The sequence below is a fragment of the Neophocaena asiaeorientalis genome, unplaced genomic scaffold (genome assembly GCF_003031525.2).
Source record: "Neophocaena asiaeorientalis asiaeorientalis breed wild unplaced genomic scaffold, Neophocaena_asiaeorientalis_V1.1 scaffold85, whole genome shotgun sequence".
Classification (NCBI taxonomy): Eukaryota; Metazoa; Chordata; class Mammalia; order Artiodactyla; family Phocoenidae; genus Neophocaena; species Neophocaena asiaeorientalis.
Genome location: NW_020174301.1, coordinates 10,886,049 through 10,902,270, shown reverse-complemented (window position 1 = coordinate 10,902,270; position 16,222 = coordinate 10,886,049). Strand labels below are relative to the sequence as shown.

At 43.1% G+C, this 16,222-nt stretch overlaps 1 protein-coding gene across 4 annotated transcripts in view; it reads left to right on the top strand.

Moving 5' to 3' along the window:
• The window catches only part of ATE1 (arginyltransferase 1), a 157,889-nt gene extending 152,361 nt beyond the window's left edge, over positions 1–5,528 (top strand). For all 4 annotated transcript variants that reach the window (XM_024755921.1, XM_024755918.1, XM_024755920.1 and 1 more), the window contains one exon: positions 1,423–5,528. In XM_024755921.1, the coding sequence (XP_024611689.1) occupies positions 1,423–1,601 (179 nt within the window). In that variant the 3' untranslated portion in view covers positions 1,602–5,528. The remainder of the gene's footprint in view (positions 1–1,422) is intronic.
• The last annotated feature ends 10,694 nt before the right edge of the window (positions 5,529–16,222 follow it).

Below are 16,222 nucleotides of genomic sequence, written 5' to 3'. Positions count from 1 at the left end.
GGCTTTTAACACTGAACCTATTTTTTTTTTCACTTAACAATCTATTTTCCTTTGTCTTTTTAATAGCTGTATAACATTTTACTGTATGGATATACCTTAACATGTTTATTAACCAGTTCTCCATTCATGGACATTTATGTTGCTTCCAGTTTTTTTAGTATTACAGAGAGTATTGCTGTAAATATCCTTACACACATATATAAACACTGGTGTGTTTGTTTTTCTAGGACAGTGGTTCTCAATCCACCTCTTAGGCTTAAGAAAATACTGATGCTCAGGTTCCACTGAGACAAGTTTTAAATCAGGATCTCTGGGAATAGGATCCAGGCCTTGGTATTTTTAAAAAAACTCTTCGGATGATTCTCATATTTAGTCAGCTGTGCGCTGATTCTGAGAACTGGTCTTGCTGAGTCAATGATTTAAAAAAAAAAACATTTTAGTAGATCTGTTAACATTGTTTTCTGTATTCGTTAGGATTAGAGCAACTGCCAACAATAGAAACCTAAAATAATTTGTCTTAAGGTAGTTTTTTTCTGTTTTATGTAGAATTCTAGACAGAGGCAGTCCAGGGCTGGAATGGCCGTTTTGTTCCACGAAGTTCTCAGGTACCCAGGTTCCTTCTAGCTTTTGTTTTTGCTGAACCGAGAGAAAGCTGCAAGACAGAGGTTAGAGCTCCTACTGTGATATTTATGCTCTAAGCGGCAGAATGAAGGAAGGGCTGAAAAAGGAAGGAGGCAAAGACCCTGGGCCAGCTGTCCTACAAAACCCTTTACTTGTATCCTGTTGGCCAGAACTTGGTCACAGGACCACACCCGGCTGCAAGGCAGGCTGGGAAACAGTATGCCCTGCTAAAAACCAGGAGTTCTTCTATGTGGAAGAAAGGAGAGCCGATAGTGGCCGTCTCCGAGAAAGCTGCAAGCATCTGCCCTCCTGCCTGCGCAGCACGAGTGCCCATCGCCCCAACCTGGCCAGTTCAAGTCAGCCCAGACTGCTGAGTCAACAGAAAGCCTCACTGCAGGGACGGAAACTTCACACAGTGAATGTTGGCTCTGGGAGAGGCAAAATAAATTTAAATCAGACTCAGGAAGGATGCTGGAGAGCTGTAAACTTCGTCGTGTAAGAGAAAATAATAAGGACGTTGAAGGCCATTTGAAAAATTGCATGCAATTCCTTGTCTCTCTCACTGATGTTTCAGCTCTCTTTGTGGAGGGAATTTACTGTCTTTCAGCAAGGCATTTGTTATTTATTAACATACTCAAGTTAGTCTTAATACTGCACAGCCTCATTTGAACATACTGCTCAGAGAAGGCATCTTAATACATAGTACATAATTTTTATACTTCAGTTAAGCATTCTTAAATTAGGAAATGAAAAGTGGTTTGATAGGTGCTGTTTTTAATCCATATTTTTTTGTTAATGCAGTGGATGAAGATCGCAGTAAGGAACCTGACCGCCTGCAGGTGTTTTACAAGAAGACCATAATGCCTTACGGTGTGTATAAGAAGCAGCAGAGAGACCCGAGCGAGGAGGCCGCCGTGCTGCAGTACGCGAGGCTGGTGGGGCAGACGTGCTCCGAGCGGATGCTGCTCTTCAGAAACTGAGTCAGCTCAGTCGCCTCTCTGCCCGGGCACTCCTGCCAGCGTTGTGCTGCTGACGTGTGCCGCGGTGCAAGTTCGTCACCCGGGGGGAGCTCTGTAACCGTCCGCAGATTAGACTTTTTAATTTTGATGGCTATATAGCTTTTCTAAAATATTTTGTGGCAGTGTATTTGTGAGAATCTCATGGTTAATATAAAGATTTTTTAAATGTGTTATGACCGAGACTCATAATTGGGGTTCATCATTTCGGAAGTCTGTTTTATGAACAAGAGACGGTAAACTTCTCTTGTTAATATTAAAACAAACTGTTTCCTCAGAGCCATTTAAAACATTAGTTTATGCTGAGAGACCTTAGGTGTGGGGAAGAAGTGGGAATTCTGTGTCATCGCTTAGAAAATGTCTTCTCAAGGCAACAAAGCTGAGCTGTTACTCAGTGTTCAGTGTTACATGACTGCCGAGTGTTATATTATGTAGTTTAATAGAAAACTTGAAAAAAAGGAAATAGTACAAACTTCCGAAAAAGGATGTTTGTTGTGTTAACATCGGATGTCTCTTTACCCAGGACAGTCCTATTCGTGTCTGCTGTCTTGGCACAGTTATTTTTCCTAGAATAATTCTTATTCGTGCTCCCTTTTACTCTCCAAAAGATCCCAGTTTGGACAATAAAATATGTGATTACCGTAGCTATATATTATACTGTCGAAACTGGGATACTTTGCGTTATTTCTCAGATCTAAGAAGTGCAGTTTTTTTTAGAAAGTTGTTGGCTCCTGCCTTGACCTCAGCCCCATCAAAGGTAAATATAGACTAATTTTTATTTCCTTAGAACTCAGGACACTTGTTTTTGGTTATTGATTAAAAATTAGTTTCTATCTGACTACTTTTATAGCTGTGCCACGCGTTGCATGTAAGTGAAGTAGGAATCATCTTGACCTCTGTTCCGGGGCAGGAGGCGAAAGCACCCGGTTCTTGTCCTTTGATTTGGGGGCCAGAGAGGAGACACTACACTTCCTAGTCTGCAGCAGAGGCGGGTCCTTCTTTCCCTCTCCCTTCTCTTAGTTGGTCCTTCACTCATTCAGCAGATGTCCCTTGTCCCCCACCTTCAAGGTAGCAGGCACTGTGCCAGGAGGTGGGAGGGGGGCAGGCGAGTCGCGCTGTGCCGGAGGTGGGGGGGGACAGAGGAGGCTTACTCTCCTGTGCTCTTTCTCAGCTGACCACCACCTGTTGCCACCTGCTTGGCCGCTGAGTCCTTTTCAATTCTCATTTTGCCCATATTTTCATTTTCTGTTGATTTATCTTTTAAAAAACCGTGTTATAGAACTTAGTGGCTTGAATCCCACTACCGATTTTTAAACTTTTAAATTCACTGAGTTTAGGTATAAAACATTAGAAAATAATTTCACCTAGCTGGAATAAAAGGAAGGGTCATAAAACAATGGTTTTGAAAATCAGATGTCTAGAAGTTCAACATCCAAATAAATTGTATTTATTCATTCAGAGGGAGAGAGTGTGTGTATGTGTGTAGCACCTACCATGAGCAGGTACTTAGCTAGCTGGGGATAGAGTAGTGATGGCATGGATTTTGCATTCTCTGGAATTTTGTCCTTTAAAATAGTCTCCCAAGAGCATTTGATAGACTCTTATTCAGAACTGCCTTCAGAATCTGTAGAACATATAAGAAAATATTTCCCTCTAAAGTGAAGATAGCTTAATTTTTTAATGATTTACGAAAATGATACTTTAAGCAGCTAAACATTAAGCAAAGCATAAATAAGAATGACCTGAAGTCCTATTGAGTTGAAAGAAATTTCAAAACAGGACTTCAGAAGCGTTGTGAGTAATCTCAGTATTATTAAAGTAAGTAGGGTGGGTCCATACCTGGTACCCTTGGCATTGGAATGTCCAGGTTGATGTCATCAGGTGCGTTACACCAACTTTCATCTTAGTGTGTAGAGTGGAATTCATTAAGATCACAACTCAAGTATCAGATGAAGAGAAAGCTTGGCTCTTACTTCTTACCACAACTCTGGTGTTTTCCTGCAGAGTTCAGTTTAGGATTCCTTCAGAGGAAAAGGATTAAGCCCCCTATTTGGAACTGTGGTGCTCTCCCTGTGCGTGGCTTTCTAGGTTGGCTCCGTTGAAGCTCCAGAGAGAGGTGGGGACGGAGATTCTTCTACTCAGTTGCTATTTTCGTGTGTTGTTTTTCTGAGAGTAGACAGTGTGTTGATCCTCATGAACAAGGTGTCTTCAAAAGACGGTTATTTGTTCTTTTGAGCCCTGCTGAGTGAATGTTGATAGTGGGCTAGAAAAGGACAGTCAAGGAAAGTGACTTGGCTCGGTCAGGTGACAAGCAGTCTAGCTGAGAAATCTGATTTTACATTAACGGCTTTCATCTAAAGAAGGATGCATGAGAACCTTTCAAAGATAGTTTATATCTTTTCAAGGCTGGAAGCTTTGCATTTACAATCTTAGTGCTGCAGTCCCTTTCTGATTAATTAAGGTAAATTTATACCTGCCTCCCTGTCTTAGGAGCAAAAATGTAATAAAGATTCCCCATGCTGTCATCTTTATTTAAATTATTTCAGTTCTGTGAGATTTTTGTTATCTTATTTTTTTTTAAATGTAATCTGAGCACTTTCTTTATATTCTGAAAGATAGAGGCTATTACCAGATGAATATATTATTCATTTGATTAAAATTATTTAGATAAGAAGTTATTACTGTTTACGTTTGCTTTCAGATATTAGCTTATTCTAATTTTTATCCATTTTTCAAAATATCAGTTGTATATGATTTCTTATGTTTTGGAATTTATTATGTAAATGAATCTTTTCAGATTTCCGGACAGTATATGGTTTCACTTGGTAAAGCTTTATATTATTTCAGTAGAATAAAGGTGAGAAAGATGATGATCAGCTACTTAAAACGTATCTACTGTTGCTCACTTTAGAGAAGGAAGTGAAGTGGGAACAATTGGGAAGTGTTTGAATTAGGCTCTGGTTACTCAAATGTGGATTATTTTCCAGAAGAAAACCAGTGACTGTAAGACAAAACACGTTTGGTTTTTGCATGTGATAGTTTTTGCTCTTGTATGTGCTTTTTGAACAGTCCATTTGATAAAGCTTGAATGGAAAAAATAAAACTCCCTGTCTGCAGCGGCTGTTGGTGGTCATTACTTAAAGGCCGACGTGTCCATCTTTCGAATTCTTGGCACATTTCACCTGCAGTGAGTATGCAGGAAGCCGAGGTCGCCACTGGCTACGTGAATGACAGTGTTTAATTTGCAGTAATTGGAATCCCAGATCACTTAGTTACCTAAATCAAAGCATGATGGATTTCTTTCTCAGGAATAAATAAAAGTAAAGTATTACCTTTGGGTAAAAGAATGTCTATTCCCTAATTTTTCACAAGATAAATCAGGGAATAGACATTCTTTTACCCAGAGGGACTCGAAATAATATTTAAGTAGCAAACTCAAGTATGAATTTCTCTTAAAAAGTTTAGTTTTCAGAGAAATTTTCATAAATACCTCACAAAGCAAAGCGTGCTTTCATCCTTCGCAAGAGCCCACAGCATATTTCTAGAATACATTTTAAAGTGTTTTGTCTTTTTACAGTTCAGGGGACCCTGGTGGGTTTATGATAAAATGAATCCTGTTTCCCAAGTGATCTGAATATTACTTATAAATCCCACTGATATTTTTTCCAGAATGGAAATAGCTTTATTATTTTTCTTATTTGAAATAGATAGTGTTCGCCAGAAGACATTTAGACAGTATAGAAAAGTATACCAGAGAAAATAAAAGTCACTTACAATCCTGTCACTATTACTACTGTCATTCACATTTTGGTGTGTGTCCTTTCAGACTTTTTTCTACTTACATTTATGTATATGTTTTATTTTGAAATAAATGTGAAGTCACGCCATGTATATTGTTTCATAATTTTTTCGTCTATTCTTTTGAACATCTTAATTTACTGTGAAAATGAAAATAGATTGGAAGAATAATCATTTAAGTGGCTGTATAATATTCCACTGTGTCTATACTCTTTTGAGACAGGAGGTTTAAGACTTTAGTCCCATCTTACGGATGACAGGAGTTGTAATTGATCGGCATTAATTGTTTTTCTCGGTTCTTTGTAACACTTGGCCACACTGTTCTTATTCCTCATTGCCTGATTCCCTTTGCCTTTCACTGGACAATAGGAATTTTCTCCTTACTTGAAGTTTCAGAAAATGTGTGGCTTTTAAAACTTAGTACCCCTCCTCTCATTGTCCCTCAAGTAAATATTTTCCGGGAGACCTACACTATTGTTTTTAGTTTGCACGCCTCTAAAATTTCCAGTTAGAAAATGTCTTAGTTAAAAGCTTAAAGTTATTTAAAACCAGTTAAGGTTCTGATTCCTTGATTCTTTGTAGAACAGAGGTCTTTAAAATGCGTACCTGGAAAGGGTGGATAACCATACCACTGTTTTTAATTTAGCTCAGTTTTTTACGTTTAAAAGCATGTTGGCTGTTGAAGATTTAATTCTAAGTAAAACTGCATTTTTCATATCCAGTTAGTGTCAAGTTGGTGTCTTCAATCCAGTCCTATCCAGAAAATATTTTCCAATTAACTGTTGCGGTTAGACCAAAAATTAAAGTTGCTGAATATGTTTTGCATGCCAAACTTTTATTCTTTTAGACTCCAGAGTAGCTTGCAGATTTGTATAGCCTGGTTTCCTCGTCACATCTCTTCACCTGCAATATGAAGAAGCAATTCCAAATAGAAGTGCTGTTTTTTTTTTAAAACAAAACAAAACAAAAAAACCCTAGCATAGCACATCTTAATGTTATGTGGCACTTGTGATTTTTAATAGTTAATTACCTGTTAATATGACACTCAAAAGTAAATGTTTCAGCCACCTTGGAGGCAGAGAAAGATATCTCTCACTTGCCTGGCAGGTATAAAGCAGACTGTTAGCAACGACCACAAATATCTTCATTTCTTTCATCGTTACAATTTTATCGAAGTCAGTATGCAGAAAGTGGTTTTAAAACGTTTATTTATCATTTATACGTTGCCAGCTAGAGCGATTTATACCAGAACGGTATAAATGTTGTGCTCCCAACTTGCATGACTCAGCTCTGTGATTTTGGATCACACTTCCCCCTGAACCTTAATTCTTCATGCTTTTGTCAGTCTCTGCCAGGATCTTAAAATCATTTAACATAGGCCTTTTTTTTTTTTTTTTAATTAGCATTAAATGAGAACTCATGAATACTTCATGAAGTCCAATTCATCACTCTGTTAATTCGGTATTCAGTGAGTCTGAATAGCATCTCTCAACTAATGGAGCTTTTTGATCATGAAACAAGAAAAACAGCATTTTAGGCTTGTGGATTCAGTGCTTAAGGCTCTTGGCTCAGTTGTATGTGGACAGTTGTATGCATTTTTCCAGCTCAGTTTAAAATATTGAGAGATGGCCAGATTGTAAGTTGGAAGCTAACCGTTACTGATGTTATTTTATTGACCATTAAAGCAAAGATTGTGTGTGTGCGCGCGTGCGCGCGTGTGTGTGTGTGTGTGTGTATGTATATTTATGTATGTATATTGGGTCGGCCAAAAAGTTCGGGTTTTTCCGTAATAACACACAGTGAGAGAGAGTGTACTTAATTAAAGCATGCTGGTGATAGTATGATTTATTCTCAGTTTTCATTCAAAGGGTCAATTTGATAAAGGGTTTGGATATGTAAGACTGTTGTAGGGACTCCCCTGGTGGTCCGGTGGTTAAGACTTCGCCTTCCAATGCATGGGGTACGGGTTCGATCCCTGGTCGGGGAGCTAAGATCCCACATGCCTCAGGGCCAAAAAAACAAAACATAAAACAGAAGCAGTATTGTAACAGATTCAATAAAGACTTAAAAAATGGTCCACATCAAAAAAATCTTTAAAAAAAAATAGACTGTTGTAGAAGTCATACAAACTGATAAAGCTGTTCTGTCCAATAACAGCCTGTAGCCACATGTGTCTATTTAATTAATTAAAATTAAAATTTAGTCCCTCAGCCTCACTAGCCACATTTCAAATGCCCAACAGCCACATGTGGCCCCAAATGCCGTGTCGTATTAGTTTCCTGGGGCTTCTGTAACAGGTTACCACAACCTGGATGTCTTGAAACAACAAGAATTTATTTGCACGCAGTTTTGTAAGCTAAAGTCCCAAATCAAGGTTTGGCAGGACCATGCTCCCTCTGATGGATCCAGGGAGAATCTTTCCTTGCCCCTTCCAGCAATCCTGGGTGTTTTTGGCTGGCAGCTGCGTCCCAGTTTCTGGTGGTTCTGCTTTCGTGTTCACGTGGTCATCTTCCCTCTGTGTTTGTTTCTCGGTGTCTTCTCATCTTTTAGGACTCAGTCATATTGGATTTAGGGCCCACCCTAACCCAGTATGACCCCATCTTAATACATCTGCAAAGACCCTGACTCCAAATGAGGTCACATGCACAGGCACTGGGGTTAGGACTTCAACATAGCTTTTGGGTGGGAGGACACAATTCAACCCAGAGGAGCTGCCATGTTGGACAGTGCTGCAGTAAGGCGATGTTTAAAACTATGTCATGATTTGATAATTTTTTAAGGTTTCTATATGGCAAAACACCATGGAACTACTACAGCAAAACGTTTGGGGCAACTTATTTGGACACTTTCTGGTTTCTCTTAATTTCCATTGTGCCATCTATTCCATCTTTGATTTACATGCATCTATCTATGCATATGTATGAATTTGTGGTATCTCATCACCCTGGGGCTGTGTCAGTTTCCTAAGTTACCTGCCATGTCATGATTTAAACTATGTACAGAGATAGTGTTTCTTCAAGAACAATTTGAATGGAAGATTAATTTAGAAATGTACAGGATTCCTGCTATTTTATTATTTCCATTTTTATATTGCATCTTTCTCATTGTTCTAGTTACATGTTAATTTTGATCAAATAGAAAAAAATCTATAAATTTGTCAAAGTCTGAATCTATAGCAATAAAAGGATCTAAGTGCATCCCCCAAAAGCAGTCCACCAAAAAATTATGCAGTGACTAACTTTGCAAAAGGAAAGTGGGAAAAATAAATGCTCATCATATCATCTCTCTTATACTGTTTAATCTACAGCTGGTGGTTACCTCACATGCATAAGTGGACTCAGAAGACAGATTAGATTGGTTTACAGCTCTGCTTTTTAAAGATTTTTTTATTCCTTTATTATTATATATTTAAGGGTAATTTGGCTAGCCTACTTCTGGCCAAAACTGTGTTGTCAATGTTCTCAACATGAAGCTCTTCAGGAGTTTCAGTAGACGCATGTTACTTAGATACGGAGAAGTTAGTTTGGAGGCACTTCACCAAAACCGCTTGCAGACCCCCGTGAGCAGAGCTGCCGGTGGTGGGAGATCAAAGGAGCCTCCGAGGTCGGTCACTGGCCACTGGGAGCTCCACACAGTGTGAGGGATGATGTCTACAGAAATGAAGAATTACCGTCTCTAGTCTCGCTGGTTTTCTGCCTATTCTTGAGAGCCACCGTGGTTTACCTAATACTATTCCATACGCTGATTTATTAAGAAGGCCAGAAGAACATCTGTGCATGGCCAAGCTGCACCTACGACAGCTGGTGGTTCGTGCTTGAGGTCATTAACATCTGACAATGTCACCAAAGATTCTGTTGGGAAAGTTTGGAAATAAAGGAACCAAGTCTAGAGAAAAAAAATCCCGAGAACAGTTTGAGCGTATTATAACGAGTGCTTTATTCATTTCTATTAGCCTTTACTGCCTCCGTTAAGCTATGGAAACTGTTACATGTCAGCATTATCGGTGAGTGATGATGAGTCGTGGGCCTTGCTTATCTGCAGGTTGCTTATCTAGCCACTTCCCCATCTGGAACATACATGGAGAATCAAAATGTAAGGGTTAAAAACAAAAAAAGGAAAGAAAACTTGCCTCTTAGCAGCTAAAATGGGCTTGAATCCAGGTGCTAAAGTTCATGCCTTACTCCTAGGAAAGCCACTTGGGCCGTGTGGTATAAGGAGAAGAAAATTTTGGTGCTAAAGTAAAAGGATAAAGCAATCTGGAAATGACATGTGAATGGAAGGAGCCACATCATCTTGCTGTATGTGCGGCCGACATTCAGCACAGCCCCCACGGACAAGGGAGACTGGGCGTGAGGAAGGAAGGTGGACCAGGGGTGGGGAGGTGCTGATACCAGACCTAGAGCAACCTTCCGACCACAGTCCACTAGCGACTGGATCCTTTTATAAGCCTAAAAAAAATAGTGCAGGGAACCTGGACTCTACAGGCAAGCCGGCTCAAGTCCCAGGATCACGTACTAATTGTGTGACCTTGGGCAAAGCCCTGAGGTCAGCAGAGCTCAGCCCCATCAGGAGCGTGAATTGGGGCCTGTGTAGAAGCCTAAGCACACTGCCTCTCTGCCCCACTGTTCTTCAGCCTATCACACCTTGCCCAAAGCAGATGTCACCAAAAAGAAAGGTAATAGAAATAAAGTTTTAACAAAATCTTAAAAAAAAAGAGTAAACCCTACTGATCCAAGGCAGGAGACCCTAAACATCTCACCAGACCCTGGGCGCACAGAGCTTCAGGCCGGCTGTAGTTGACATTGGTAATGGCGGTGCTGAATTTGTCAAGGAATTGGTCAAAAGACATTCATTATACTCTAATATAGGAAAATGTAGAATCCATTTAAAATATTGCTCTTCAAAATTGTCTTAAAGCAATAAAAGAGATTCTATTCCCGGGTAAATTACAGTTATCTGCCAGATTCACGATATTGGAACAGGTCTTCAAGACCGTGGACTTAGAATCCATTTACAATTAGCCTGTTCAAGGGATAACTGCTGTTAGGGAGTGAAAACTTTCTAATGGCTGCCTTTCTCTAATAGAATGTGGATCAACAATTATTCCTAGGAACCCACGGAGAGAGCCTCGCTCCAGTGGCGCCACTATTCAAGATTTCCTTGGTATAATGGGAGAATAAAATGGTTTTTGGGGCCTGGTACAATTATGTGCATTTTTGTTTGTTTTGTTAGAGACAAAACTGAACAACAGGATATCTGGAAAGCCAGCAGCATTTCGTGGGCTCCACTGATCGCTGCACACAGCGGGCTGCCTTATCCAGTTACGGTCTAACTGATAATGACCGGGCTGTTTTCACCTCGCCCCCAACCGCTCCTGCTTTTCTTCCTCCTTCTCCTGCATGATTCTATGCATGAAGGCAAATTTGGGAGGAGGCATTACACCTTACATTTCGCTTTGCACAGAGCCGCAGGTTAGCTGAAGAGCAGTATCAGATAGGTCGGGAAATCAAAAGCACATTTTTTAGGATGGAAAAGTGGTGACATTGTGTAGGACCGGGGAATGCTGCCTGAGGGGGGAGTAGCGAGATGAGACTCAGAAATCGATTTGTTAGCTTTTACCCCCGAAAAAGTATTTCTATATTAACGGTAATTTTCTCCAGCCTAACTAAGAGCGGATTCTGCTGTATGCGGAGGCGGGTGCCCAGCCCCTGGGCCAGCGCGGTTTGACATGGAGGCCAGCCGAGCTGTTTCCCGGGCTTTGTCAGAAACACTCTGCTCGCAGGTCACGTTCTAGCAACTGCTCCGAGAGCCCCAGTGGAAGCAGGGTCAGCATCTCAGCATCTCAGTGGCCGAATCTCCCATCCAACCAGGAGGTGGGCAGAGCACCTGCTCGCACTTATCAGAGGATGCTGGCGGTGGTCCCACCCCAACTCGCCAACCTCAGGCAGGAAGTGAGCTGTGTCAGGGAAGGTCTGAAGTGTCTAAAGGTCTGAAACGTCTGTTCTTATTTAGAGTGCTGTTTGCACAGTTGACACTGAGCGCCAAGTGGAGAAATTGGTCCCCTTTCCTTTCTGCCCTTTCTGTTAAGTTTTCCAAAAGCCACCAGGGGGCAGAAAGAAACTTCCTTGCCTTTTCCTTTTTTTTTTTCCTTCTGATTATACATGGAAAGGTGAACTTTTTTTTTCTGGTCCACGAGGGCCAGTGTTTTTGATATAAATTATGCTTCCCATGTCTGTGATTTTTTTTTTCAGATTTGGGATGTGTTTGGATTGTTCCTTCTGCAACTAAGGCGATCGTGAGGATCGTGAGGGGGGAAACTGCATATACACAGCATTTGATGTTGGTTAATGATGTAGTTACGCGACCCCCAGGCCTGAGGCAGTATCCTGATCTCTCCTTTGTTATCCTCCGTGTTTCCAGCCTCATGGGGCTAGTGCAGGCCCTCAGTACCTCTTATCTGCATTACTGCAAAAGCCTTTCAGCCAGTCTCCTCCTGGCTTCCTCCAGTCAGTTTAACTGCCCCACGCAGCGCCCATCTGATCCGGCCCTCCTGGTCCCACGTCAGACAGCGCCTCATTCCCTGCCAGCTGAAGCCTAAGCTGCCCCACCTGTGTGCCCCGACTTCTCAACCTTTCCTCCTGCATCCCCCTTCCATCAGCTCCAGTCCCAACGCTTTTCTTCCGGTGCCTTGATCGCTGGGTCTGCTCCCTCACCAGTCATGGCCAACCCCTTCCAGCGACATACATTCAGATCTTCAAGGTCAGATCAGGTGCTACCTCCTCACGAGCGCCTTGTCTACAATGTCTGAATTCCATCTTCATTTAGCAATTATTTCTTAAGGCTCGAGAAAGCCAACACCACTGGGGCCCTAGGAATGATGCACGTGGCTCTCGGTAGAGGCAGCAAAAGACTGGCCTCGTTGGGGAAACCTCCCCGGAGAACGTGTGCTGGTGTCATGGGGCTGCTGAGACCCAGCCTCCAGGACGTCAGGCGGGGTCTGCCCCTCAGAGTTAGTTTCCCAGCACAGGGTGGAAATGGGTAGGAAGCCCTTCCAAGAAGCAAGTCCAAGGTGGACCATATGAAACTTTGCAGACTCTTAACACATATGAACAGTGAGAGAAAGGAATGCACAGAGGACCCCGTGAACAACTAGGGGTTGACATGCCTCAGCAGGGAAGGGCACATGCGGGCACATTTGGCTGTTGGTAGAATGGTTGCTTTGTGTAATGAATTCCTGGCCTAATGGGCATGTGGATCCCAGTCCTTGGGGGCAGGCCTGTTTTGGTTTAGAGCTTGCACACCAAAAAAAAATACAGAGTGCACGACATGAGTTGAAAATTCTTAAAGGAGATCAGTGCAATCCCTGTTTAATTTGGTCTTTTCCTCTTAAGTTCACTTCACATATGGGAAGACATTCTTGCAATGGACACAAAGGCATTTTTACACATGCTGAACACTCTTCACCCTGGGAGAAGTCCTTGCACCTGATTGAGATGCGGAAAGGGGAAAAACCTTGCAAACAAAGTTCTGCCAAGTACAGAAAAGAGTTCTCACCGCCATCCAGGTGGCACTTGTAATACGTCTCCTCTTCAGGGTCTCACTCGTCCATGGATTCCTCCATTGCATTCGGGTAGGGGTGCTGAAGCGCAGCTAAACATAACTTGTGAAGATTTCATTGCTATGTACTTTACTTGGTCTTATATTCACAAACTCTTCCCAATTTTATGAGGTGCTGCTTTTTCTTGAAGCTCATGAGGCCTTCAAGGACAGGCCCAACCATGTGAGGCATGTTGCTCAAGGCATTTGGACCATGAGCTGCTCGAGAGACTCACGCACAGTGCCATTTGTAGAGAATCACCACGCCTCCCACTAGCAGAACATGTGCGTTACGCCTGGCTGGCCAGGAGAAGCGCTTCCAGGGCAAGCGGCCCAGCGCGTCCTGGACCTGCAAAGCAGCATCTCTCCTGGAGGCCCGGGGCTCCCAACCTGCTTGCTCTTGGAAAGCCCAGTGCAAAACCCACATCACATACCTATACTTCATTCGTTCACTTCTTGACGGATATATCCATCCAACAGCTGAGCACCTGTTCTCTGCCAGGTGTTGTGCTTGCCACTGAGTGAACAAGACAGAGGGAGTTCCCATCTTCCTGGAATTACAGTCTAGGGAGAGAGACAGATAATTTACAGGTAAACAAGTAGACAAGATTGCTGTATTGTGCCCAGTTGTACAAAAGGCCACTTTAAATGGGGTAGTTAGGGAAGGCCTTTTTGAAGCAGTGACAATAAATGTGTGTGGACAAAAAATTGTCACTCAAGGGAGAGAGAGGCATGGACATATATACACTAACAAACGTAAGGTAGATAGCTAGTGGAAAGCAGCCGCATAGCACAGGGATATCAGCTCGGTGCTTTGTGACCGCCTGGAGGGGTGGGATAGGGAGGGTGGGAGGGAGGGAGACGCAAGAGGGAAGAGGTATGGGAATATACGTATATGTTTAACTGATTCACTTTGTTATAAAGCAGAAACGAACACACCATTGTAAAGCAATTATACCCCAATAAAGATGTTAAAAAAAAAAATTGTCACTTGCCGTCTGCCTCTACAAGGTCACTAGCCACTGCAGTCGCTGACCTCCAACACTCCCTGAGAGGAGTTCAGGGCGGAGATCAGGAATGAGGCCCTCTGTGCTCTGGGAAAACTGGCAGAACAGGGCTTCAGAGAGAGATTTTCAGGAGGAGGTTTTATGAGCCCATGTCTTGCACCTCCTCAGATCTAGAAAAGCACTAAGATCGTGAACGGAGACATCTGCTCCTTGTGACCAGCAGCGGCCTTCTGCTGAGACGTGCGCTTGACTGCATGCACCCCCTTCACCAAAATCATATGTAACACTGACCTTCCCCCCACCCCTTCGGAGCAGTTCCCCAGAGCTCTCTGAGAGGCTGTCTCCCGGGCTGTAGTCCTTCCTCATTTTGCCCCAGATAAAACTTCACCCACAACTCTCACAATTGTGCATTGTGTTTTTTTCAGTTGACCGTGTGTTGAGTGTCTGAAACTGTGACCACATGCACACCTGGAGTTCATAGAGATTCAGAGGTGGGACAGTTGCTTCTCGGAGGGTTAGCCTCAAAACCAGGAGATGGAGAGTGAGCCCGACTAAGAGCACAGGTGAAATCCAGTGGATGTCCTTAGGAAGAAGATCGAAGGCAATCAGAGTGGTTTCCTGAGAGAGTTGATCTCTGCCCTGCTGTCGATTTTAGGAAAGGAAGATCAAGGTGGTCCCAGCAGAAGGAATGGTTTAAGATCCCGTGCGGAGGCAGAAATACAGGGCATGTGTGGGAGCAGCATGCAGTTTCTGCTGAAATACAGAGAACTTGAAAGAAAGTCATGGCGCTACAGCTGGACAGGCCGAGAGGACACGTCACGATGGGTGGACTCGGACGTGCCATTGTTGGCAAGCCCCAGGGGTCACTTTCACTGAGGTGAGAGTGGCCATGCCTGGACGGACGGATGGCCCGTGAGGAGTCTCCCTGGCAGAGAGGAGAGGAAGCCACGGCCTCGTCTCCCAGGATAGAAATGGAGCCCACCCGCGCAAAACCCGCAAGCCCAGATTCTCTCTTACCGTCAGCTCAATTGGCTTGTTGTTTTTACCAGGAGGCCTAGTTTGGAATATTCGAGACTCCCGAGCCTCTCCTATAGGGAACACCCAGTGTGAGGGGGCGGCCGGGAAGAGAGGCAGAGACTCCGACAAGAACAAGCCCCGGAGGATGAAACTGGGTGATGGCAGGACCAACAAATAGGATTTGCCAGAGGAAAAAGGACAAAAATGAGGAAGGACTAGAGGAAATCTGAAATTACACATATACCTGCTGTTAAGAATGTAGACATTCTCAGCTAAGGTCACTTCAGAGTCATTTTCTTGGAGAAGATATGTGGATGTCCATTTTAGATCATTTTTTCTTCTTCTAGAAGTACGGGAACGTGATAATCAAGGTGACTGGTTCCTGTCTTAAACGATAAAGAGAAAGCAAATATTCATTTTATTTAAATTGTGGCTTTGGGTTTTTTTCCTCCCCTTTGTAAGAGCAAAACTGGAAAGTCCCCACCTACACCTTTCTTATGTGTAAGGTGACTTTTGTCTCCTGCCTGGGCCTTAACTGTCCCTGCATCTGTTTGGTTGAAGCCTCTGTCTCCCCACCCAGAAGGGCCCAGCAGCTCTAAGACACCAGACAGATGCTCCGCCCACACCCCACTCACCTCTTGTATGTGCTCCCATTAGATACATAATCGAATGGATCTAATGCAACGTCTCGGGGGGATGGGTAATCTAGGAAGTCACCAATATCAAGACTCCAGGGGCCCGGTCTGGAATAAGACACCTTGTTGGATGTTGTCCTGGCTACGAAATCTGGTACTAGCGCCCCATTTCCTCAGGGGGATGTGGGACCACACGTTCCAGACCCTCACACAGCTCCCACGGACTTTAATAAGAGACAAGCGACTGAAACCACATGCCATGCTTGGAAAACGTCTGGGCTGCCCTGCATCCCGACTCTGGGGGAAGGGGATCTTTTACTACTCCTAGAGCCAATCAGGGACAATGAAAACCAAGTGTGTCCCCATTGCACGCAAGCTCACATAGATATATTCACACACACACACACCTTGCAAATATTATGTGTGCAGGTCGAGGACAGTTACTGCAGCTGAAATGTCAACTGTTGACAGGTCTATAGAGGGCAGAATGCTCAGGGCTTGAATCATTCTCTCCACCACGTTCTTTCCTCCC